This window comes from Styela clava, chromosome 6 (assembly GCF_964204865.1).
Source record: "Styela clava chromosome 6, kaStyClav1.hap1.2, whole genome shotgun sequence".
Lineage (NCBI taxonomy): Eukaryota > Metazoa > Chordata > Ascidiacea > Stolidobranchia > Styelidae > Styela > Styela clava.
The window spans coordinates 15,752,026-15,778,515 of record NC_135255.1 but is presented as its reverse complement, the minus strand read 5'-3'; the positions used below and the strand labels follow the sequence as shown (position 1 = coordinate 15,778,515).

At 33.9% G+C, this 26,490-nt stretch overlaps 2 protein-coding genes across 2 annotated transcripts; one reads left to right on the top strand and one right to left on the bottom strand.

The window, feature by feature from the left end:
* Positions 1-739: 739 nt before the first annotated feature.
* Positions 740-3,808, top strand: LOC120330980 (uncharacterized). The gene is made up of 2 exons (XM_039397978.2): positions 740-881; positions 1,193-3,808. Exons 1-2 carry the CDS (start codon positions 854-856, stop codon positions 2,437-2,439), a joined length of 1,275 nt encoding a protein of 424 aa, XP_039253912.2. The 5' UTR covers positions 740-853; the 3' UTR covers positions 2,440-3,808.
* An 850-nt stretch (positions 3,809-4,658) lies between these two features.
* Positions 4,659-20,375, bottom strand: LOC120331050 (DNA-directed RNA polymerase III subunit RPC2-like). The gene is made up of 18 exons (XM_078113473.1): positions 20,144-20,375; positions 19,096-19,443; positions 18,584-18,821; positions 17,443-17,669; positions 16,712-16,771; positions 16,170-16,343; positions 15,653-15,742; positions 12,625-12,892; positions 11,946-12,054; positions 11,333-11,422; positions 10,574-10,766; positions 9,896-10,069; positions 9,318-9,446; positions 8,630-8,827; positions 7,834-7,962; positions 7,011-7,260; positions 6,390-6,603; positions 4,659-5,474 (listed from the first exon to the last, which is right to left on the bottom strand). Exons 1-18 carry the CDS (start codon positions 20,318-20,320, stop codon positions 5,138-5,140), a joined length of 3,405 nt encoding a protein of 1,134 aa, XP_077969599.1. The 5' UTR covers positions 20,321-20,375; the 3' UTR covers positions 4,659-5,137.
* Positions 20,376-26,490: the final 6,115 nt, after the last annotated feature.

Sequence of the window (26,490 nt, the reverse complement as noted above, 5' to 3'; positions counted from 1 at the left end):
CGACTATAATCTCACCGGCGAAACCCTTTGCGGACTCAAAGTTCATAGCATTTATAGCGTTTCTGGCAATCGTACTCTGTGTGAACAGGCAATAAAAACAAACACAACAAAGTTTTTAACGAATTTCAACAATGGCATTTTCTGTCGCACAATTTTCAATCAATGACAACGACGAGAATTTAAGATGTATTCCTATTTTAACTTAATTGTGTTCATGTTAATTCGCGGTTGCGTCGAATTACGACAAGATGAAAGCATTACTTCTATAAAATACAATGGAAATCTGTGAACATAATAATGTGAGAATATATTGCCTGATTATACTTAGTTTTGATACATATTTTTGCGATCTTGCAAATTTGTTATCGTCGTTAGAAAAATCCTACTATCTGCTATAAATTTTTAGAAAGTACAACTTGATTTAGTACTTATGAAAAATATATTTAAAGTATATTAGTACATCAAAAATACATTATGTTATTGAAATTTGGGAAGACAATAATGAACGCCATATTTTAAGGGACGGGGATCGGACAAATGAACTATAAGGCGTAAATATCTATTGTTATTGTTTTTGGTTATAGTCATCAAAACCCCGAATTCTTCCTTATATTCTTTTTCTATCGCCTTATCTCTTGATAAGATAAGTCAATTTCATGACGTTGTTTTGTGAACAAACAGTCCTGTATATCATAACAATTATGCTTTGGAGGTTTGTGAGAATACCGATTCAAACACGGCGCTACTATTTCTACTACTATTTCACCAAACCACAACAACTATTGGCATATTTGTATGTATTCGTGTTTTGCCTTGCTTTCAATTTTCGAGGAATACAAGCATTTGTGCATTGATGATTGGAAATCGGACTACCGGATGTGGTAATTCAAACGACCTATATGTTTTGCAGATGGCACATTACTTATAATTTATACGCGCTTTCTGAAATGAACTATTTCAACATGAAGGTAGAAACAGAGAGTACTAGGGAATTTTGTACAGACCTGCTAGTCCTTTCTCCTTGTTAACAATCCTACTTTAGAGCAGAAATAGTTTTCCATTATTGATAGTAATTTGTCCTAATTTTGGTAACTTTTATTAACAGGTGACTTCAGATAATTTTGGCCTACATGCATTAGAAATGAAATTTTAAACCATGTGCATATTTATTTACATTACTTCAATGTAATAGGTCAAAGAACGATGGAAAGGATAAGCAGCTTGTCGATATCGAGCACACCAAATTATTTTGTGAACTATACGAATTCAAGCACTACAGATAGAGGAGAATCGAATTCTTTCACTTCGATATGGGATATATGTTTCATCTCAAACAGCTTGATGATGTTTTGTAACGCGTGGATTGCGGTTGCCTTTATTTTATACGCAAAATCATCAAATATTTTAGTTAAAAGGTCAAGAACCGATATGGACGGTGGATTTATATTTAAAGTTGCAATTGCATCTGTAGTTTTGCCTTTGTCTAAATTTGCCACTACGTTACTGATACTAGTTGTCGGGCTATATCCTGAGAACCACACAGCTTGCAGTGTTATTATATATGTAAGCAACGTTCTGCTGGTAGCGTCAGTATTGGCTGTTTATCTATTTCTGTGGATCCGCCAACGAGCTTTTTACACCCATCCATCACTGGGAAGTATTTTCAATAGATGCATCGCAAGATTCAGTAAAATGAGTCTGCTAATGATCGTTTTGCCCATTCTAACTTCAATGATCGTTGACATGGTAACAAATAAGTACGAATCTGGCGTACATGGTTGCGTTTTCCGAAACGATCAAGATGACAACAATTACCGTTTTTTCATCTACGCTGCAATTTTGACGGTAGGTCAGGGTTCCCTCATCGGTCTTTTTGTTTATCCGATTTGCATTCATGCAAAGTCACAATCGGAAATGGCATCGGAACGGTCAGAAACTTTTATTTCGAAACAAGTAGAATCGAGAACATCTTTGGATATGTCTGTAAATGCAAGTTTCCGTATAGGAACTGCAGAGGAGACTCAAAATACATCGATCGCTTTACAGACAATAGACGGGACATCTACAGCCAAAACTGGGTCTTTTATGACCACTACATTTACGAAGCGAAAGCATATTGACAACGGGGATAGTCATGTGCGTGTTTCAGTCGACGAAGAAAGCGAAACATCACAAAAGGCAGCAAGACGTGGTTTTCGCAAAGGATCTAAGATCTATCTTCTCGTAAAACGTACTCTGTATCTAGCATGTATTTCTATTTTGTCTGATATATTGGGAATGGGTATATCGGGTCTGTTAGTGCCCAAAGGAACTCCATATTATGTCGTGTGCGTCTTGCTCGACGTAGACATCATTGTGAACACTATTACAGTTGTAGGTTCATTTCGAAACTGGCATCAAATTTTGTTCGGTAGATTTATGAAGTTTTTTGAAAAGTAATTTGAAATCAGAATATATTTTTTTTTAATTTGACAAGGTCAGCCCGACAGTTCTCCACCATTGCCAAGCTGCTTTGGCATCTCTCACTGCGTATCTGACTGCGCCATTTTTGCAAACTCGTTATAAGTCAACTTTAATATCAATATCATACATAGATATCAATTAATATTTTGTTATTATATGTGATCTCTTGTTTCGTCAGTGTTTTATTTGTTGCTTTTTATGCAATTTCGCTTAGCGCCAGGTCACAGACGCTTACTCATCGGCTTGTTCAATAGAAAAGTTGGAAAGATACCACTGCCATCCCAGTTAGCATGTCAGATAAATGTGAGAAATAGATTTAATTTGCACCTATATCTAATTTTCTCTATCACTACTAGGGCTGCTAAACACTTTCGAATACTTGATGATTTCAGAATTTATTCAAATAATTTTTTCGAATCGAATCGAATACTTGAGAGATATAGAAGTGTATGTAACTTTCTGGAAACATAGATTACATAACTCAGACAGATTGCTGAGCCTTCATACACAATAAAAAACGCGTTTTCGTCAATACCTCACCAAAGAAAAGTGTCATATATATGTCAGAATTGCGTTGAAAAAATATGGCTTCAATAAAAAAAATTGGGGAATTCACCTCGACCATTGGCGGAAAGAAGAATGATCTGATCTCTGGTGGCACTTTAATCACAATCTTTCATATTAATCTATGTAGTGGGAGATGTTATTTAGATAAAACCATGCGGGTACTCATCGACAACAGCAGTTCCGTAAATTAAATTCTGATTTTTTAAAATTAGATACCGCGTTTTCCCGAAAATAAGCCCTCCCTTGAAAATAAGACCTGCCTGAATTTTGAAAATGATTTTAGTAAAAGCCCTCCCCTCAAAATACGACCTAGTCAATGACGCGAATTTTTTATTGACCTAGTCCAGGGGTCTCAAACATTTGTGTTTTTTTTTATTTGGCCATTGTTTTATTTGATGCTTTTTATGCAAACTTATGACGCGAAAACTGCGGTCCCTGCGTCAAAGTGATGACTGTGGTACCGATAGTCTTGCTGTGACAGATTGCTTACCCGTTCTATTCCGTTTTGGCTTTCGTGGGTATATATTGGAGCATCGATCTCGTATCTTTCTTCTTGTAAACGATTTTTCACTGATTGGAAAAATAAACTTTACTTCACAGCATATTTTCATTAGACAAATTTAATATGATTCTATCCGAAACCTATTATAATGTCTCGCAATATAATTTGTTTATTGTATTTATTTTTATTACAATTTTGGTTGCTGATGCTACTTGTGATAGTCATGAGCACGAGACGTGATTTAGGTTCATTTGATTGAGAACATAGAACTTCTATAAAGAAGGAATAACGTTACAGAAGTACGGGGGGGAGGGGGGTGCTGGCCATTTATGCGGTAGTATGAAAGCCAAATATGACTTCAAAATTTCACCCCACGTTGCAAAGATTTGTCAGCCGGCATGTTAGCCGCTCTCTGCTATCTTTAGATTTGTATACCGTATGCTTTTTTACTGTTTGGGAAAAATCGCAGTATTAAGTCCGGCAATATAACTTGTTTATTGCACACTATTTATTTTTATTACAATTTTGATTGCTGATGCTTATTCCCAGATGAATTTAGCAACAGTCATTACAACGATTGTTTCGAATGAGATAGGCCGCTTCCACAGAAAATAAATAACGTTGGCCAAGTACGGAGGGGCGTTCTGTCTATGAGGTATTGTAATAGCCCAAATATGGATTATTTTTGCTTTGAATCCTAGTAGGGTGAGCGAAGACACAATTCTAAATCTTTGCAATACACCCGAACAGCCATTTTCAATCACTCGCGAAATTTGCCCAAACGCAGAAGGATGATAACCTGAAAAGCGCGATCAGTAGTATGGCAATCACATATTTATGAGTAACCCAATTGAATTAAGCGACGGAAGAAAAATCGGCCATTCATCAAACCAAACTTTTCGGCGACAGAAAAAAAGCTTTTGGAAGTCTGTTACTGGCGGTTGGGTTGGGGAACACAGATTCGGACGAACTAATTTTGCCTAAAAAGTCAGAGATGATTTCGAGTGAGCTTTCGGAATTGCGAAAAACTCTAGATAAAATACTTTATTCAAAAAGTCGATAGCTACTGGCATTGGTTTTTTCCACACAAAGTGTAATACACACGTCTCTCAAATTCAACACACAATTCCGAGATGCGTATTTTATTCAGTACAATATCATGTACTTAATATACTGAAATTGAGCAGCTTAAAATGTTAAATTCAAATAAGGAAGTAATTCTAGCACCAACAGACAATAATAATGGAATGTAAACATCTTAACAAAATTTTCTTATGATTGAAGTTCGAAGCTTACCAAGAAGCAATATAGTTATTTGGCAGTATTGTCAACATGAAAAGCATAGTTCATTTCATCTTGATTGCACAATGCATCAACAGCATAACAGACAAAAATACCAACTAAGGCCACAATTAATAATAAGATAAACTTGGGATTTCGATATTTATCCCTGGAAAGACGAAAGCTGATAAGACGACTTTTCCATGAGGCGTACTATGGCCTCTCGTCCGGTTCATTCTGGTATGGAATTAGTTAGCCAGTTATTTGTTTCAGATGCATGGACTTAAACATAGGTAACAACCAGAACATAATTTTCTTTTTACGTCATTCTTCATTGTAAGGCTTTAATTTCAAACGAGGGACTATGTTCATTGAAGTAAGTTCTTGAAAAAGCAGTTTACACGCATACGGCATTTTGATTTTTGCGATAGCCCTGGAAGATTTACAGAATTGGCAGTATCCAGAATATCCGAGTAATCCACACTCTCCGCAAACCTCAACCTCGAAGGAATCGCTCGAAATCATGAGTCGTTCAAGTAGAAGCATGCTCGCACCGTATCCAATGAGACAATCACGTTCCATTTCACCCAAACGTAAACCGCCATCCCTAGATCTCCCTTCAGTGGGTTGTCTTGTAAGAACGGCTCTTGGTCCTCTGGCCCTACAAAAGATATCAATATTTTCTAAAACTCATGTGAAAATATATTGACACCGGAAAGTGTTATTTCAGAACTCTTGCAGATTGATCTGTACGCACTATGATTGCACATAAAAAAAACGGTACTTCCGTAGTATGTGTACCCGGTTATGGTTAGGCCATAATTTTATTCCGATTTTCCTTATTTTAGTTCTATTACGAGTTCGGGGACTGTCTGTGTTAGCCAAGTGAATACCCCCTCCCCTTGCCCACAGGTTTCAGTCACTTTACACAACTCGATGTGAAGTAGGCGAACAAAATTAGTTACCTCCATATTGGTACACACACTTATGTAGCGCCCGCCGAACAATGTGTGCATGGTTCATCGTGAAAGTTCATTCGGCTTCCAAAAACTAATCAAATGCTTTTTATATGACATTTTTGGTTCCTTTCACTATAAACAAATTACTCTACCTACTGTTAGGTGGAGGGGTGCTATTTTTTTCAAAGAAATGGGATCTTTCCAGCCAATTGAGCTAACTTACTACACCCTGAAGAAGGTGGTAGACCTACCAGGTTCTGGAATATAGAGTTTACTTCAGATAACATCCTACAATCTGATTTAGATATAAAACGGAATAAATTATTGCATTATTGCATCATTTTTGATATAATTCGTTTATTGTATTTATTTTTATTACAATTTTGATTGCGAAACTGCTTGAAGTATCCATGGGGACAGGTCGATATGACCTTGAGATGAATAAGACAATAATATTTGCAATTGTTTGCGACAGCAGCGCGTTCCGAAGAACATAGGCCGATGTAACTTAATAACACTGCTGGAGTATATGGGGGCAAGGAGTATATGGAGTATATACGTTTTATGGGGGCAATTTTTGATGGTTGGCAAATATAAATAATAAAAAAATGACGAACCTGGCATGCATTTTATCCAGGACCATGTGCTTCAGTTTTTGATAATAAACTGGTCCGTGATAAATATAGGCTTCCAAGTGTTCGCCTGTTATTCCAGAAGTAAGACAATCTTTCCCAGCATAATTAAATCCGTGATCAACTAAAACTTTGGATAAATCTTCGACTTTGTCACCACCAAATGCCGTCCCGTAATGAAACTTCCCTTCAACCGCACCTGTATAACAAATAAGTACAGTCACTACCGAGATTGACTTGCTTAAAAATTTTCTTGCTTATGAATCTTTTCAAAGTGTGCTTTTATATCTTAATATTCACCATTTTGTTTTTGGAATGCTGCTAAAGGGCTGAATGAAGGTTTATAAGTTATAACCCTTTTTGCTCTCATATCTTTTGCCCAGATATAAATTCCTTTATATTTATAACTGATAAAGAGATATATAGTATAAGCATTTATAGACGAAAGGCAAATATGATCTAAACTGTTGCACGTGAGTTGCTGTGTAAGAATGCTTAAATCGATATACCAGAATGGTGCGTGATGGCTACATTAAAAATTGCACCATATTTTACTTGACAATTTCTCTTGAAACTATTCTTAAATCAATAAAAATCAAGTCTTACCAGCTTTACTTCCAAGAAGTTCAATCAACTTTCCAACGGTCATTCGAGAAGGATAACCATGCGGATTCATGATTACATCAGGACAAATTCCGAACTCATTGAATGGCATGTCTTCTTGTGGTACAATTAACCCTGTTACGCCTTTCTGTCCATGCCTTGAACTAAACTTATCACCCAATTCTGGTCGTCTTGTTTGTCGCAACAAAATTTTGATGAGAAATGCCTCTTCAGTGTTGGAAGATACCATTACCTGATGATTATGATAAAAACGGCACTCAAGAATAATGGCATAGTAATTGGTTAGCTTCCCATAGATTAGCTCGGTGGTGTGGCGCATCATGCTAAGCGTTAGGAATATGTAAGCCACTGCATCTCTGATTACTCTGCGTGGGGTCGCAGGTTCGAATCCCACATAGGGTTATTATGTGAAAGAGGATTGCTGGACTCCTCGACGCCGTAGGGTGGTTCATTCCACCGCTGGTCTGTTAAGGCTTCCTCCACCAAGTCCATGCTTCCGAAAACGAATAACTGGCTAACTAATCCCATACCTGGAATGGGCCGGTAACCGGACAAGAGTCCGTGGTTTGTCATATGACTAAGTCGTATGTCGTAAGGATGAATAGGACCTCCCTTAGTATGGGCACTAAGATGGCGCAACCTGAACATAGTATGTGTACCAGGTTAGGGTTCGGGTTGTGCGCCATCTTGGTGCACATACTACATGAGCGTCGATGAATATGTAAATCCAACCCTATAGTAAACACATGTACACATGAAAATCGCTGAATAACATAAGGATGTAGAAAGACCGAATATTAACAACCTTTTCAATGTAGGAAGGAATGGGACCTCTGTATGAAGAAGGAACGTCTTGAAATGAAGTTTGTTTCTGGTGTGGATCACCGGATTGAATGACGCTGGTTTGCATAGGACAGGATTTGTTGACGAGAACCTGCAAAGTTATAGAAAACGAATTAAGAAAAATATAAAATGTATTTGTTTATTTCTAGTATACTATAGGAGATTATAATTTTCCTATCCTTTCTTTGCCTTTCTCCTTATTTATTTGTTTTATTATATCTGATAACTTCTTATGATGACAAAGGCTAAATTCCTCTTACAAACTATAATGAATGTTTCTCCAACCCTAGACCCCAGTGAAACTTTTTCCTAACTTAACAAGTCAAAATTTTTGAAATGGCAATGCTTATTTTTTGAGAATTTCACGTGTTGGCACATACAAAATTGTTTACAATTGTGAAATATCTAACCACCTGCCATTCAAAACTCATTTTAGCCTAGTGTATCTTATTCATGACTAATTTATGATTACTGCAGCTAAACTGGATGTGCACAAAGACAAAATGACCATTTAATTCATCACAATATTTCACAACACAATGAAAAACTTATAAACAACCAGAAAAACCATGAAAATGAGGTAATGTTTACTTGGAAACCTGTCAATGCAAAAAGTGTCTGAGCAGACGCTAAAATTTTGATTGTTACATCAACGTTTACACCTTGCTGATTGGCCAATGCTAAGGAAGTAACAAGGAAGTTGATGCTCAGGGAAACATCCATTAAAGAAATACCTTATGTACAGTATACCAAGTCACCTGTTTGCTTTCCACCTTTTCTCCTGGTTTACAAATACCATCGGCGTCTAAAATTTCATGTTTCCATATTGGTTTTCTAGTTTCCGCATCTAATGCCGGTCCCATAACACGATCAAATGTTTGATTAGCGTATCTTTTCAAAGTACATTTCTGGTTTCTGTAAACAAGACATCTGCCATATCCACGGTCGAGTGAAGCCTGTGATAAGAAAAAGATTGTAATCTTCTTGGAACTGTCAAAGCAGCATTTCCAAACTGGAAGAAAATTTATAGGAAATTTGTAATTTCACGGAGAAAATCCAAAAATAGTATTCAGTATTAAGTGCCACACCATTTAAACCATATTTGCTTGATAAAATTAAGCAAGAAATTGATAAGATTGAATGCACAAAATGTATTATTTTTAGCAAGGAAAACACATTTGCATATAAGGTATTGATAATCAACATATGGTGCATCTCTATCCAATATGACCTGGAAGTCTAAAATTTATTAAATTAATGGGTATGGAAAATCTAATGAGAATTGCAATTAGTCCATTTATCCAGTGGTACAATTTTATCATTTAACCAAGAGACTCGAGCTCCAACAACAATAATACATAGTTCAATATTTAACCATTTCAACTTCACTTAATACATTACAAACGTAGAATAATGTGAAGCATACAAATTATAAATAATTCTCACTTTATTCAACACCAAAGCATCTTCAATGTCGTACCCACTGTAACTCATCACTGCAATGATTGCATTTTGTCCGGCCGGTAATTTTTCAAAGTTGATTAGTTCGATTGTTCGAGTTTTAACCAAAGGTGCCTAGCAATAATATTATAAAAAATTGAATTTTAATATTATTCCTCAAATTCGATTTTTCTGCAAACTAAGCTGCTCGTACACATAGTGGATGCCAGCACAGAGCCTTATTCAAAGGGGATAGCATGTAAAACATCTGTATAAAAATATACCAAATTACTCAACACAATACAAAAGCCTCATTAATATATATGTCAGCATACTACTCAAATGATTCCATGAAAAATTTAGCATTGTGAAAAAATCAATCTCACCTTTGGATAGCAGAGCAGGTACGGTACATTAATATACAGTGACTTATTTCGAGTGAAAGTCATGTAAACATTCGTATAAAATAACCAACACAACAAATAAGTCACTTTTTAAACATCAATTAAATGAAAAACTTCAAATCAATTAATTCTACCATTCAATTTAAAAGAATTTGACTTTGCTGAAAAAATTAGTCTCACCTGTGGATAACAAAGCAGGTACATTAATGTATCAATTCGATTTCTTTGATTTAATGCAATTGTACCCATCGCTTGTTTTCCCATTGCACATTGATAAGTATTTCTTGGAGATTGGTTGTGATGTGGATAAGGAATTAAACCGGCACAGACACCAAGCAGAGTAAATGGCTCCACCTGTAATAGAATGTCTCGATGATACATTATTAATATATACATGATATTTGAAAAACAATTCAAGACCAAAGCCTGCAATACCCCAAAGTATAGTTAGTAATCTCAATTTCTTACTAAAATTGCACATTTGTTTAGAACAGGGGTTGGCAACTACTTTCCCCGAGTGGTCCAGTTCAAGACAATAGACTTGGTTACAGGGCGGGAGGCTCAATGTAAAAATATGAATAAAAACAGTTTGACAAAAACTAGCGCAACAGCTAAGGTTAAGCTGCTTGTGCTGATTTCTTAGACCGCTCGTATGTTTGAATACGTTAGAGAACTGTTTTTGCCTTCATTAATCCTTATACTTCGGAATAGAAATTTGGATGGGTGAGTTTGAGTTCAATGGGCTGGGTCCGGCCTGTGAGCTGTGATTTCCCACCCCTGGCTTAGAAAGACACAAAACCATAATTTTTGAATGCATAATGTATGTTAATTGTTAACAAATTATATAATTTTACTCACTTCAAGGTGAGTTGTATGAGACCCGATATCTTTTTCTACAATAGCAATATTACAATCGTTTTCTTCATTAACATCAAGAAATTCCACCAATCCATCACGAAGAAAATCATCAAAAGATCGCAATCCTCGCTGTAATTCCTCCATATGCGATGATTTAACGAGCGGCATTCCTTTATGGACAAGTATGTAAGGCCTAAATGGAATTTTTACGATTAAAATCGTTTTTTTATCTGACATTGTAGATGACAAATACTGAATTTGGATTTATCATATCTTTACCAAGGAAATTGAATAAGACCTCGATCACATAAGAATGAGAGGCAACTGAACTAGAGATGTCAACGTATTCAACAATGAGGGATTCAAAACAAGTTTAATTTAAATTGTTCGAAGAAATGTTATAAAATAAGACGAAGTTGTGATTAACACGCCTCATATGCACAGCCTTTCCTTGAATTAGGATCAATTCCGTTGCCCTAACATTGATTTTTTGAATTACTGTAAGCTTACTTTAAAATTATTTGAAATTCATCAAAGGGAAGGAACATTGTAAGGTATGGTAAGTTAATTTTGCATACATCCAAATGTTACTAACAATAAGACACTTCAATATTCCTTAATAATGGTGAAATAGTTTTGTGGCATAACTGGCATTGCATGTATTTGATAACACTTCAGTTGCTCTTTCAAGGTTTATAAGTTATAGCATTGATTTTATTTTACACTATATATATCTTGTTTACATAATCTACACAATACCTGCATAGTCTTCCACCATCTGATGAAATATAGACAGAATGATGTGCATGGTTTGTACAAACTGATATAAAATCATCCAAGTAACCATTCCTGAAAATATATAAAGTACGGTATATATAAAAAACTTGAAATATCATATGAAAAAGTAACTTCTGTATTTAAAATTGCAACCACACAATGATTGTTGAAAGCAAACATGTTCAAGGTAAAATAATAACAACCTTGTCTGTTGAGCTTAAAAATCCGATCTTATTTTCCAATATTATGGAATTAACACATTCACCCCAACCAAAAAAAATAATAAGACAGCTTAATCTTATAGGCAAAATATGACTTCTCAATAGGTTACCAATTTAGGTCGGATATAGGAATAGTTAACTAGTGGGTCATAAGGAAACTATTATCAGACATTCATTTACATGAACCATCAGATAGTACCCCACTGGCACATAAATACACCTCACAAGGTTTGAACCTGCAAACTTAAAGCTTCTTAATATTGTTTCCATTTCCAACCATTGATTATATTTTATTTTGAAGATCAGATACCTACAAGCAGAAAATCTATCACATTCACTTTCCTGACTTTTGATACAGAATAATTAAAAAATACCTTCTCATAATTCTGAGTGTTCTCACAAGTTTTTTATGATTTCTGATGACTCCAAGAACATTTCCATTCAAAAATACGAGATAAACGAGTGGAGAGTAAATTTCTTCACCTGAGGATATCAAAACATCTTATATTATTCACAGATATATTGCTGTGGGCATGCAGCGTGTTAGACATTTTGAACGTTACTTTTAGCATAATCTTAAAATGGCAAGATTAGTTTACAAAATTAAGTCTTGAAATATATTTGTCCCAAAGATTATGAAACTATAAGGCCTAAGGGGTAAATAGTTCAGCTACATTGTAATATAAAAAATCATGTGCTATTGAACGAAACTGGAAGTTGTCCGAAAAAAAAAAGTTCACGGCAAAGACAGGCGTGCATTCCTTGTTATTAAATGATAATGAAAAAAATATTTATGCATAAAATTGCATTAGCCCAAACTAATTGAATGGATAACCACAATACAATTATTTCACATTCTCAGCATTATTCATCCATCAGCCATCATAACATGGGTTTCGCTGCTCGATAACCAACCTTTTTTTTCTTCACATCATCCTTCACTGTGAAATGCCATTTCTATGTTTTTTTCCTAGTTTTTGTTTGCACCAGGTGTATTTTCATTTTGGTGATAAATAAACTACTGACTGGCTGAACATGTTTAATCAAGTTTACCTGAAAGCATGTATATATCTTCAACACCAAGATTTAAAACAAGTCTGGCAGTCGGTTCTTCCTCAACATCTACTGTTATATGAGTCATCAGAGCCAGATTTTTCACCAAACCACAAGCTTCACCTTCGGGTGTGTCAGAAGGACAGAGCATCCCCCATTGTGAAGGTTGCAGGGATCGTGGACCGCTTACTTTACGTGTTTTCTCGAACTGCGATGAAATTCTTGTCATCATTCCAAGAGCGGATATGTACGATAATCTTGTCAAAACCTAAAATTTTATGGAGAACTAAATAACGCAAAATGTAATTACATATAGACATGGGTACTGAATTAATAAAAGTGTATGAAGAAGTACCGTATGCAGGGATGGCCGATTCGAATATCTCGTCATTCGAATATCGGAATTAGCGTTCATAAGAATATCGAATATTTGTGTGACGTCACACATTTTCGACGCCGCTTCCAAGACGTTTCCGTTGAATGAAAACAATCTCGATAGAAACTTTGTGTAATTTTCTCTAAAACAAAAATTTTACACAAATTTGTTCCACGATAACGATGACAATTATTTTATTTTTGTACGCGCACGGAATTGTGAATCTAGTAAATACGTTCATCGGCGGCGAGTTTCTAAAGACAACCCAACTTTTTGATTGAAAAGCGGCAATTTAAAATACTGAAAATAAAACCACAAACAATATAAGTCTTATCCAATTAAAATAGTCATGTTTATTCCAGCTACAGCATCCTTGCAGTATACGCATACGGATCCACTAGCATAAAGGCATAGAGAAAAGATAGGAAGTTAGTCTCGCGCAACCCAACTCAAATTAATATAAGTTTTATTGAGGCTTTTCTAGGCAATGAAAATCGCAAAATTTCGTGGGCCTACCGTACACATTATGTTTGGTCGGGCGTTTAGAAACATATCGTCACAAATTGAGGGCGGGATTTGCCTGATTATTCATTACTTCAAATTGCCGTCGAATATTTTCGTGTTAACATTATACAAGGTTTGAAACACGACTATTTCCCGGGTTGTGAGGATGTATATAATATAATTAATCTAAAGTATATTCGATCAATTTTATTGTGATGAAATAAATTTTACTCTGAGATGTTACAGCAGATTTATGGATTTTTCGAACGTTTTTATCGAAAAATAATCAGAGTGTCAGCATTTCGATTGAGCGGAGTCACTGTTAACAAGTAGGCCTACATCTAAATATTTGCCGAATTGGCAAAATACGGATCTGAACATTATTTAATCGGGCAGTTTACCACACGTTTTTATTCTTATGATCGCGGATTGCAATGGTATGTATATAAGAGTGGTGAGGATTTTATTTTGTCGAGCAACCGCAGGTTATTAAATTGAAGACAATTAAATTAATAAATCAAGACATTTTAAATATGCCCGTATCGGTCACGAATTCATCACTTTGCACAACAGAAAAATATATATTCGCTGTTATATCATTTGTTGTAAAAGTCGACTCTTTTAACAGGTGGCATAATCGCGGTGATGAATATGTATTTTTAATTTACTGCTAAACTTTATATGTATATTCATTGTATGAAATGAATTATACACTACACTTAACAGGATTTTATATCATTATTTGAGATTTTTCTAACGGCGATACCGAGTTGGCAAGATTGCAAAAATACGTATTAAAATTAAATACATCAGGCGGTTTATCTCGTACTTTTAGGTCACAGATCGCTGTGGACCGAATAATAATGTTTTTTTTGACGTAAGAAGAAGCAACCGCGAGCTACGTTGGACACATTAAATTAATATATAATGATATTTTAGAATCTCGTAGTTGTCATGGATTGAATATTTTATGTAACAGGATGATCATTACACGCTGAAAAGACGGCTCTTTTATCGAGCGCGGAATCGCGGTGGGTGTTACAGGCGGCGATGGGAATTTCCGATTTCGAAAATCCTGGCTGCGCGGCTGGCAGTGGTGGTCATCTATTCTCTATTATTTCTAATTCCAAACACAACAATATGTTATACATCTTAACAATATGGTTCACATAAATTAATATACAAATATACTGGTAGGTAGTAGAATACTCAAGCTTAAATATTAGAATTTTTAAAGGCATAATGGATTTTCGATTGTTGTTGCTTGTTTCAGTTACCTGTATTGCCAATAAACTTGATTACTCACAGAAAATATACACAATTATCTGAATACAAGTAGTATTTTTGTCAATAGACTTAAATATTATCGTAATATCATGGTACCAATGATAGAAAGCGTCAGACAACTCCTTGGTTATCTTTTCATATGGTCATTTGTACAAAGTGAATAATTTTAATAAACTGACTGTGTCACAAGCTATTATTTTTTATTGATAGCTATAAACTATCAATTACTTTGTGTACATATACTGTTGGTTTGTGGCTTTATTCTAATATTTCTAGTGAAGCTTATTTCCTAATTTACTGGGTTTTAATAAACTAAAACAAAAATGTGTTATTTTCGATTTTAGAATGTATTCGGAATTCCAGATTTGAAAACATTATTTTAGAATGTATTCGGAATAGTTTAGTATTCGGAAATGGCCATCCCTGAGTCCGTATGTATATTTAACCCAGTTTGAAGCCAAATTTTTTAAAAATGATAAAGATAATACAGATATATCTTCTGCATTCATTTCCAAAATTTCATTTTAGCAAAATACACATAAGAAAAGTTCCGAAGGCGATAACAAATGGAACAATAAAAATTGAATAAAATATACTAACTTTGTAACTACCGAATGATTGGAGGTTACATAGAAGAAACTTTCGTGCTTCTAATATAATTGCCGATAATTCAATTTACTATAAAAAGTCATTTTTTGTTGATCTGCACTTTTGCTGGCAGCATAAAACTACCGGTAGTAATAATGTAACAAATTTCAATTTTTGCATTGTCTAAATTTGCTTTTTCAATTAGAACACAAGAAGATATCATACATACAAATCGTCTCAGAATTTCAACAAAACTGAACTAAGATAGATCACCTGTGTGACACCTTTTCTCTCCATTTTAAATCTCTTCACCACCCAGTTGCCAGTTGATATTGCAATAACGAGGCCATTGGTGATAGGATCCTGCAAAAAGTCAAAACAGTGTAAAAAGTATTTGGTTTCTTTATTCATAAATGAAGAGAATTTAAAAAGTAAGATTAAAAAGTATGGACACTATACCTAAGCATTCAAACGTTAGCTTTGACTATGGATTTTCATATATAAAGCAGAAATCTTCCTATTTGAAATATATTTTAAAATTTCCTAAACGCTTGCTTTTGTTGTAAATGATAATTTCACCAAAATATCACAAATGGTTTCTTAAATGGTAAATTTAACGACACTCTGTCAAAGTTGGTTTAATCTAAAAAAGCTTTTGACATTTCATAGAAAAAATCTTACATTATTAACTTAATATTATAAATTAACACAAATAAAAGCATGGTAATCAATATACCATCAACTGGTAGAAACGCAGGGGGTAAAAAATTATATAAAACTGCAAACACACTTGTCTCATATGACGAACGATATCAAATTGAGCAGCCCGAGGTTTGGGAATTGTAAGATCTGCAATTTTTTTCAATTCTGCGTTAAATCTCTTGAACAAGTCTTCAAACAAAAGGGACACGAGACCACCTGCTAACTCCATTCTTTTATTCCCATAATAGTCTCTGTCATCTACCTGTTAGAATAAATGAATATAGGAGCAGAGATCTCATTATATTCGATATGGTACATTTTTGAATTTAGGAATAACTCAAGAACATTTTTATTCAAAAATTAGGAATTTTGAGCTGACAGAAAAGAAGAACAAAACCTACAATATCTCAACTGATAAGAAACAACACAGAAAAACAATGATCTTTTTATTAGTGTCATTATAGATATGATCATCAAGATATAGTAAATTCTTTAATTTCCACATGAACATGGCCCCAATTTAGAATAAATTTGATATTACATATTCCAAAACATTTTCTAATATGTATTCAAAATAGTAAAATATTCGGTATTTTTATATAGAAGCAACTTATTAAAACATCTATATACCTCAATTTTTCCAAGCTGTGTTAGAATACTTCGTCTTATCATAAGTCCGAGGTAGACAGCCTGTTAGAAAAAAAGTATAAAAAAGCTTAGCAGGGTTTTAGCCATTAAAATCCAGACATGCTTGAAGCCTCTTGCATAAACTAGATGACACAAATAACTTGGTGAAGGATGGCATTGAACAAGGGCATATGAGACAAATCACAATAATAGATTAACCATGTAACAAATCTTCAAAATTTGAAATTTTTTTTTTTATGGAGGCGGGGTTCAAAATGTTTTTATTGAAGCGGGATCCATGGCATATACTCAAAACTCCCCAGAGTTGAGAGTAGAGAACTTTTTGATTCCTCAGAGGTAAAAGTTCAAACAATTAATAGTCAAATTTTTCTACAGAAAATAAAAAAAATCAAGTTGACAAATTTTTCTAACAGCCTAAAAAAGAAAGTTTGCATATATGTTAAGTTTTTATTAGCAAAATTTGATTTCTACACAAATTCAGGACGAGGGTCTACATATTTATCAATCTGGATTCGGAAGCTTAAACAAAAGTTTTTTTTTCACTTTTCGATCCAAATTTGAATGTTGATTGTGAATTTTCTCGCCCAGCCCTGTTAATATTCATGAAATAAAATATTAAAAATGAGATCTTTTAAACTTATCTTTTTTGCAACATCACAAGTAAAAAACAGATACAACTTTACAAAACTAAACCAATATGAAACATGTCTAACCTTGCAATGATAATTCCAATCAATAACAGGCACATGAGCAAGTAAAGTTGTTGCCAGCCAGTCTCTTGCTTCATCGTTTCGTGATCGTCTCGGTGCTCCCCACATGCCACGATTTCTACGGATTTTTTGACCAATATAACGAGTCGCTTGAAGTTGAGTAAAAACTTCGAGTCTGTGACATTCTTCGATGGAGGATGCAAATAGAGACATGATGGACTCATCGGTCCCTGGGATAAAGGTAATGTAAACAACAACTATGGGACCTCTTGAAGTATATGCACCAAGGTGGCACACAACCTGAAATCAGGTTGTGTACCAGGTTAGGGTTCAGGTTATGCAACATCTTGGTGCACATACTTCAGGAGTACCCAACTCTGATTATATTTACTTATATAAGTACAAAAAAGTGATGCTGAAAAACATGGACACAAAGGCAAGAACGAAGTAGTACAGGTCAATACCACAGTCTTCACGACTATTGAGAACCCAAAACCGCAACAAAGTGCACAATTTTTGATGACGTCATCGCACACGAAAAACAAATCCCATAGAGCCCACAGAAATTTTTAAAATAAGAAAAGTAATAACCTTCTACCAAAAAATACAATCTTGAACCACTGAAAAATTCAAAGCAATTATTGAGAAAAGCAATTTTTTCATAATTATATGAAAAAAAATACCAACAGGAACAACAACAACATAATAACGAAACAATATACACATACACTTCGTGTCCAAGAATATATGATTTTAATATTTAACCAGGAGAGAAAAGGGCTCAGATTGAGATGAATTAGTCGCAAGGCGAAGCAAAGACTTTCCTTCGATTACCAGTCCAGGTTGCATATGGGATTATTCAATCAAGTAATTGCGCAATATGCATAGTCCATAGTTTAACATCCATGAATTAATTGAAATCAGCATATTTTTCAAGATTTGTAAAAATATGTAAAAAGCTCAATTAACAAGCATTTCTGCAACTAAAGTCTTAATAAAATTTTTGTGAGAATTGGTGGATAAAGATCTTGGAATGTTTCAGTTCATACTTTTTCGTTACACATTTACAAAGTTTGAAAATATAATGTCGACCATTCCGACTCATTCGTGACTCCACAGTAAAATTTTGGACCTAGTGCCTTACCTATGAGTTGCATTATAGCTTGGTCACTTTCAACACCCATTGCTTTAAAAATAATACAAACAGGAGTGTCTTCTGTCAGTGCATTCTGTTGTAAATAAAATTTTCCCTTCTTTTGCAAAATTGTCGCTCGAGTCTTTTTCTCGTGAGTGGAACTGTGCACGGAACAACTCACCAAACCCTTTCGATCTTTCTCACAAATCATTCGGTTTTTGGACAGTTGTTCTTGAATCAATATGACCTAAAATTCAAAATTTTATTATGAAATTTACCGCTTCCTAATTTTATACATTGCATATATAAATAGGCTATAATGCCAGGTAGCCTATTCATGAAGCCATATTGCAATTTCAATATTTTTTTATGAAGTCAGTTCTCAATATATAACCAGGTTTGTTTTATTTTAATCAGAGTTTTTACTTCACTCGATACACCTTTATCTCGTAAAGTAGCCTAACCTTAGTCTAGTAATTGTGAAGCAATTATATTCAGCCATCATTTCATTTTTAATTTACCTTTTCAACCCCTTTGCAAACAAAATAACCGCCTGGATCATACGGACATTCATTTAGCTTTGCAAACTCAACAGGATTTTTTCCAGCTAAAACACAATTTGAACTTTGTAACATGATTGGCATCCTTCCAATGGGGAGGTGTTTTCGAATAATTCTCTGCTGCCCTCTTGTGTATTCAACATCAACAGTTATCGGAGCAGAGTAGGTAAGATCTCGAAGCCTGCACTCGTGTGGTGAAATAGGACGAGTGACATTGAAACTTTCTTCCACGTCAGGTTTTCCAACGTGAATATCGAGATATTTTAAATACCAATTTGGATCAGCATCACTTAGCACTTTGTCATTTGCCTGTAAAATAAAACATTCACAAATGAGCAATTCTTAAATGAGCCAAAATCAATATTGCAACATTTAGAAAGTCGAATAAACTTAACCTATTTGTTTTTGTTAAATTGTGTTGAATGATAAAAATAATAGATAGATTCAGATATTTTATCCCGTCATGCAAGAATCAATTGAAAGCAAAAGTAAAACATAGTGAACTAAAAATAAATAGAAAACATTGATTCACAGCAATTGACGCAGGGTCGCGAAAGACTCAATGAGTCATCCAGTCAGCGAAATGAAAAAAAAAATAATTTCAACATTTTTACATGAGAACTTTATATATTTAACCCTAAACTGGAGATAAGACCGTAAGTTTCAACAAATATATTCTAAATAAGATTGAACTGAAATGGATAGGATAGGATTTACATATTTATCCAGGGGGAGAGGAAAGCCGATAAGACGGCTTATCCATATGGCGAACCACGGCCTCTCGTCCGGTTACCATTTCAAGTCGGGTATGGGATTAGTTATATATATATATATATATTGTTTGTTTTCGGAGGCATGGACAATCCTCTCGCACATAACCATCACTGCATGGGATTCGAACCTGCGAACCCACGCAGAGTAATTAGAGGTGCGGTAGCGAGCGTATTCCTAACGCTTAGCCCGTTGAGCCACACCGCCGCGTAGAAAATCAATAATAGATTTCACCAACCTGCATTATTTTCTTGATCTCCACGTTAATAAAATAATTAAATGAATCGATGTGTTGCTTCACCAAGCCTTTCACTTTGAGAAATGCCGGTAATATTTTCCATTTGTCTTTCACATCTGAAAGCGGCTTATTTAAATCCGCATATTCGTCGTCTTCATTATCAACCTCTTTCTTCATATTCTGGCCTTTGTTATATATGGAACAGAAAATACAAAAGCTACCGTGTGCTATCGCCACTGTCATATAAGCAAAATGCTAGCAAAATCCCGCAGCAAAATATACGATGTCATAAAAACGTGTTTCCACTTTGCGAAATATTTTTAATTATTAACCACAGAGATGTAGAATTGCAAATTGAACGTTATTATGTAGCATTCAATCACACGAAGCATTTGGGATCAAGGGAGAAGTACAAAAAACTACATTTATCAAAATAAAATAACGTATTATTGAGGAAAAAATGAAAAGTTTGTTAAATTGACACTAAATTTGAACAAGATCTGCCTTTGGGTCTCAAAAAATATTTTGGGTATGGATTTACAACTCAGACATCTTTCCAATCAAAAAAAGAATTTGACAAAAAAATTGATCAGTTTTCTAACAGAATAATTTCAATACAACGCAACAACGTAAATTTCCTGAAAATTCGAAAAATCGTTAAATTGACCCAAAATATGAACAAGATCTGCCTTTAGGACTCTAAAAAAATTTTGGGTATGGATTTATAGCTCAGACATCTTTCCAATCTAATAAAGAAATTCGAAAAAAAAAGATCAGTTCTCTAACAAAATACTTTTAATACAACGCAATAACGTCAATTTCTTTAAAATCCGAAATATCGTTAAATTGACCCAGAATTTGAACAAGATCTGCCTTTGGGGCTCAAAAAATATTATGAGTATGAATATCTGAATTCATCATCTTTCCAATGACATAAAGAAATTGAAAAAAACTCGATCAAAATACCGCAATAACGTAAATTTCTGAGAAATTCGAAAAATCGTTAAATTGACCCAAAATTTGAACAAGATCTGCCTTTGGGGCTTAAAAAATATTTTGAGTATGGATATTTGAATTCATCATCTTTCCAATGAAATAAAGAAATTGAAAAAAACTCGATCAGTTTTCTAACAAAATACTTTTAATATAGCGCAATACCGTAAATTTCTTAGAAATTCGAAAAATCGTTAAATTGACCCAAAATTTGAACAAGATCTGCCTTTGGGGCTCAAAAAATATTTTGAGTAGGGATATTTGAATTCATCATCTTTCCAATAGAATAAAGAAATTGGTAAAAAACTCCATCAGTTTTCTAACAAAATACTTTCAATATAGCGAAATAACGTAAATTTCTTAGAAATTCGAAAAATCGTTAAATTGACCCCAAATTTGAACAAGAAATGCCTTTGGGGCTTAAAAAATATTTTGAGTATGGATATTTGAATTCATCATCTTTCCAATGAAATAAAGAAATTGAAAAAAACTCGATCAGTTTTCTAACAAAATACTTTTAATATAGCGCAATACCGTAAATTTCTTAGAAATTCGAAAAATCGTTAAATTGACCCAAAATTTGAACAAGATCTGCCTTTGGGGCTTAAAAAATATTTTGAGTATGGATATTTGAATTCATCATCTTTCCAATAGAATAAAGAAATTGGTAAAAACTCCATCAGTTTTCTAACAAAATACTTTCAATATAGCGAAATAACGTAAATTTCTTAGAAATTCGAAAAATCGTTAAATTGACCCCAAATTTGAACAAGAAATGCCTTTGGGGCTTAAAAAATATTTTGAGTATGGATATTTGAATTCATCATCTTTCCAATAGAATAAAGAAATTGGAAAAAAACTCTATCAGTTTTCTAACAAAATACTTTTAATATAGCGCAATAACGTAAATTTCTTAGAAATTCGAAAAATCGTTAAATTGACCCAAAATTTGAACAAGATCTGCCTTTGGGGCTTAAAAAATATTTTGAGTATGGATATTTGAATTCATCATCTTTTCAATGAAATAAAGAAATTGGAAAAAAACTCGATCAGTTTTCTAACAAAATACTTTTAATATAGCGCAATACCGTAAATTTCTTAGAAATTCGAAAAATCGTGAAATTGACCCAAAATTTGAACAAGATCTGCCTTTGGGGCTTAAAAAATATTTTGAGTATGCATATTTGAATTCATCATCTTTCCAATGGAATAAAGGATTTGAAAAAAAATTCGATCAGTTTTCTAACAAAATGCTTTTAATATAGCGCAATAACGTAAATTTCTTAGAAATTCGAAAAATCGTTAAATTGACCCAAAATTTGAACGAGATCTGCCTTTGGGGCTTAAAAAATATTTTGAGTATGGATATTTGAATTCATCATCTTTCCAATGGAATAAAGAAATTGGAAAAAAACTCGATCAGTTTTCTAACAAAATACTTTTAATATAGCGCAATAACGTAAATTTCTTAGAAATTCGAAAAATTGTTAAATTGACCCAAAATTTGAACAAGATCTGCCTTTGGGGCTTAAAAAATATTTTGAGTATGCATATTTGAATTCATCATCTTTCCAATGGAATAAAGAAATTGGAAAAAAACTCGATCAGTTTTCTAACAAAATACTTTTAATATAGCGCAATACCGTAAATTTCTTAGAAATTCGAAAAATCGTGAAATTGACCCAAAATTTGAACAAGATCTGCCTTTGGGGCTTAAAAAATATTTTGAGTATGCATATTTGAATTCATCATCTTTCCAATGGAATAAAGGATTTGAAAAAAAATTCGATCAGTTTTCTAACAAAATGCTTTTAATATAGCGCAATAACGTAAATTTCTTAGAAATTCGAAAAATCGTTAAATTGACCCAAAATTTGAACGAGATCTGCCTTTGGGGCTTAAAAAATATTTTGAGTATGGATATTTGAATTCATCATCTTTCCAATGGAATAAAGAAATTGGAAAAAAACTCGATCAGTTTTCTAACAAAATACTTTTAATATAGCGCAATAACGTAAATTTCTTAGAAATTCGAAAAATTGTTAAATTGACCCAAAATTTGAACAAGATCTGCCTTTGGGGCTTAAAAAATATTTTGAGTATGCATATTTGAATTCATCATCTTTCCAATGGAATAAAGAAATTGGAAAAAAACTCGATCAGTTTTCTAACAAAATACTTTTAATATAGCGCAATAACGTAAATTTTTTAGAAATTCGAAAAATCGTTAAATTGACCCAAAATTTGAACAAGATCTGCCTTTGGGGCTTAAAAAATATTTTGAGTATGGATATTTGAATTCATCATCTTTCCAATGGAATAAAGAAATTGGAAAAAAACTCGATCAGTTTTCTAGCAAAATACTTTTAATATAACGCAATAACGTAAATTTCTTAGAAATTCGAAAAATCGTGAAATTGACCCAAAATTTGAACAAGATCTGCCTTTGGGGCTTAAAAAATATTTTGAGTATGCATATTTGAATTCATCATCTTTCCAATGGAATAAAGGATTTGGAAAAAAATTCGATCAGTTTTCTAACAAAATGCTTTTAATATAGCGCAATAACGTAAATTTCTTAGAAATTCGAAAAATCGTTAAATTGACCCAAAATTTGAACAAGATCTGCCTTTGGGGCTTAAAAAATATTTTGAGTATGGATATTTGAATTCATCATCTTTCCAATGGAATAAAGAAATTGGAAAAAAACTCGATCAGTTTTCTAACAAAATACTTTTAATATAGCGCAATAACGTAAATTTCTTAGAAATTCGAAAAATCGTTAAATTGACCCAAGATTTGCCTTTGGGGCTCAAAATCAGAATAGTGTTGTTATTGAGAGACATGCATGCCATGGTATAAATCGACCCATCACCGATACTCACCTACATAGTATATATTAGCTGAAAGTAGTCTATAAGAGAAATTCTACGCAAATCCATGAGCTTTTATGTTTGTCCGGGAGAAACTCTAATCACTGTTCTTTTTATCAGCTTGGTTACTTGCAACCCCACATGTATAGGAACAATCTCTCCATTATGTTTGATTGCGTTGAAATAATATGTTTATATACTGGATAATGTCTTCGCTTTTTCATGGTTAAATTATATTTAAAATTTAAATAGTCACAGATAATTTACAATTCGATTTACTTTCATTTCAGGTGAGACAAAACAAGAATTTTGCAGCATTGCATTATAAGCTGAACTGGTGATTTTATTTTCGCAAAATGGCTGCGCACAAAAATTGTTACGTTGTTCCGGTATACATGCAACATGAACGAAAAAGAAGTACAAATCATTGATTAGTAGAGATGAACAGTATCCGAAGAAATAACCCATGTGCTTTCGTAACAGTGAAATAGTTGCGGCGTTCCACTTCACGGCCATTTACATTCGAATCCGAATTGAAAAAAGAAATGACTCCGACTCTAGACTCGGGTTTGCAAACAATTTTGACCCCGACTACAGCTCCGAACTCTAGAAAAATCCGATTTTGATAACAAAATTTTTAGCGCATGTTAGCCTTCATTAATTAATTGTTAGAAAACGCTTAGGAAGCTTGATGCTTTTTTGACTTCCATTATCACCATTGAATGTCTGAAATTATGACTTTAACGATCGAATTCAAAATCTTACAGTTTAATATTAAGCTTCCAGATCCAGTGAGAACATGCCGAATTCCTACTATACAGCCCGTAAGTATTGAAACACGCGAATCAATTGTATGCTACGAATTGGCACATATATTTAACGAAATACCTATGAATATTGGCAAAAAAATGTAACCTAATAAAAAAAATTCACAAAAATTACGTCAACTTCTTTAGTTTTCAAAGATAAGTATAAATTGAACCAAAACGTTTATTTGTTTTCACTACTTAGTCAATTATCTCTCTATCTCTACGAAATACAGTATTGAATATGGCATGTACTTTCGGATGTAGTTTTTTAGATCCAAGACAAATTGCATACATCATCCAACTTCGAAATATGTCTGGGGAGACAAGGCCAAGGTCATTTTTGAAGTCCGAACAAATCATGTCCACTGCCATACAGACACATACGCCACAGCTTGTCACATCCGTTTGCCTAATAAAGCATTTTTGAAGAATGGAAATGTTTCCTTCATACTTTCCGAGATTCAATAAAAACGGGAGAAGATATGAGGCAATATTCTCTTTCGTGGTGTCTATTTTACTTTCAGCCGAGTCTATAATGAACGCGGTAAGCATAGGAATAGAAATCCAAATCAAAATAAAATGATGGTTGTAGAGCAGAGGAAAGAAAAGATTCTCTCTCAAAATCCCAGGTTGGTTCGGATTTTCAAGAGCTGCCCTGATAAGTTCTTTATTTCTAATCGGTTTACCTGCTAAAATATGCTGTGTTAGAAGACAATCAACATATCCAAAACGAATGACGTCGCCTGTAATACTATTACATGCTTCAATTGTTGAACACATATATGCCTCTACTATACTTTCGTTCAGCCATCCTGCTTGATGCGATCTATCCAATAGACACTTCCCAGCCAAATCCAAAACTTTAGATGGCGCAGGACACAGAGTATAAATATCTAGCCATCGAACAATTTTATCATTTTCCGTCACAGCAGCAACACTCAGCATTGAATCAGTTGGAATACTACCCCACACATCTCTAGAAAACTGTATATGAAGTTCAATATTCAACTGATGTTCTGAGAAGAATATCGGATGTCGCACATTCTGAGTCAATTCAAGCGTTTCTAAAGATGCAGTCGAATTGGTTTCAATATGCGCGATGCATTGTTTCTGGTGATTTTTCCCGTAATCGAAATGAATTTTATGTGAGGCGGTACCTGTAGTATAAAATCCTTTACCTCGTGTTTTTCTTTTTTTAAACTTTTCTTTGACAAGCAGAGATTCTGTCTGAATTTTATTTGTATTTATTTTGTATCCTTTATGTAGGACACAATCCGCGTACATTTTTTGTGTTACTTTGACTTCTTTTCGATACATCCAAACGAATTCGTCGAGATGACTCAGGCGTTTTCCGTGTAAATGGTTTCGTTTCAATTGCCCAAAATGTTCTTCAATTATGCCTTGCGTTTTATTATTCTGGTGAGCCGATTGTACGTTAGAATTTTTTATTGTTTGATACTTTTTGGCAAATTTTTCGTAAAATTCTCTGTCTACGGTCGTTTTTTTCACATGGCGTGATAAATCCCCCAACATCAAGCTAGATGTTGCCGCTAATTTGCTCATAATTACTTTCAGAAAAATGTCGCAAAATGTATCCGAGTAGTATGGATTTTGACAGGGGAATGAAATTTCATCTGTGTGACTTTTATAGATCTCCGAGTGTCGAAAGTTG

What these genes read in the sequence shown, in the direction of transcription:
- LOC120330980 (XM_039397978.2), top strand. Translation starts at nt 854, where the DNA reads ATGATTGGAAATCGGACTACCGGATGTG. An exon ending in AAATCGGACTACCGGATGTG is followed by an intron (nt 882 to 1,192) that starts GTAATTCAAACG and finishes TCAATGTAATAG; the next exon opens with GTCAAAGAACGATGGAAAGG.
- LOC120331050 (XM_078113473.1), bottom strand. Translation starts at nt 20,320, where the DNA reads ATGAAGAAAGAGGTTGATAATGAAGACGACGAATATGCGGATTTAAAT. An exon ending in AGAGAAAAGGTGTCACACAG is followed by an intron (nt 12,893 to 15,652) that starts GTGATCTATCTT and finishes ATAAAATTTTAG; the next exon opens with GTTTTGACAAGATTATCGTA. An exon ending in ACACTCAGAATTATGAGAAG is followed by an intron (nt 11,423 to 11,945) that starts GTATTTTTTAAT and finishes ATATATTTTCAG; the next exon opens with GAATGGTTACTTGGATGATT.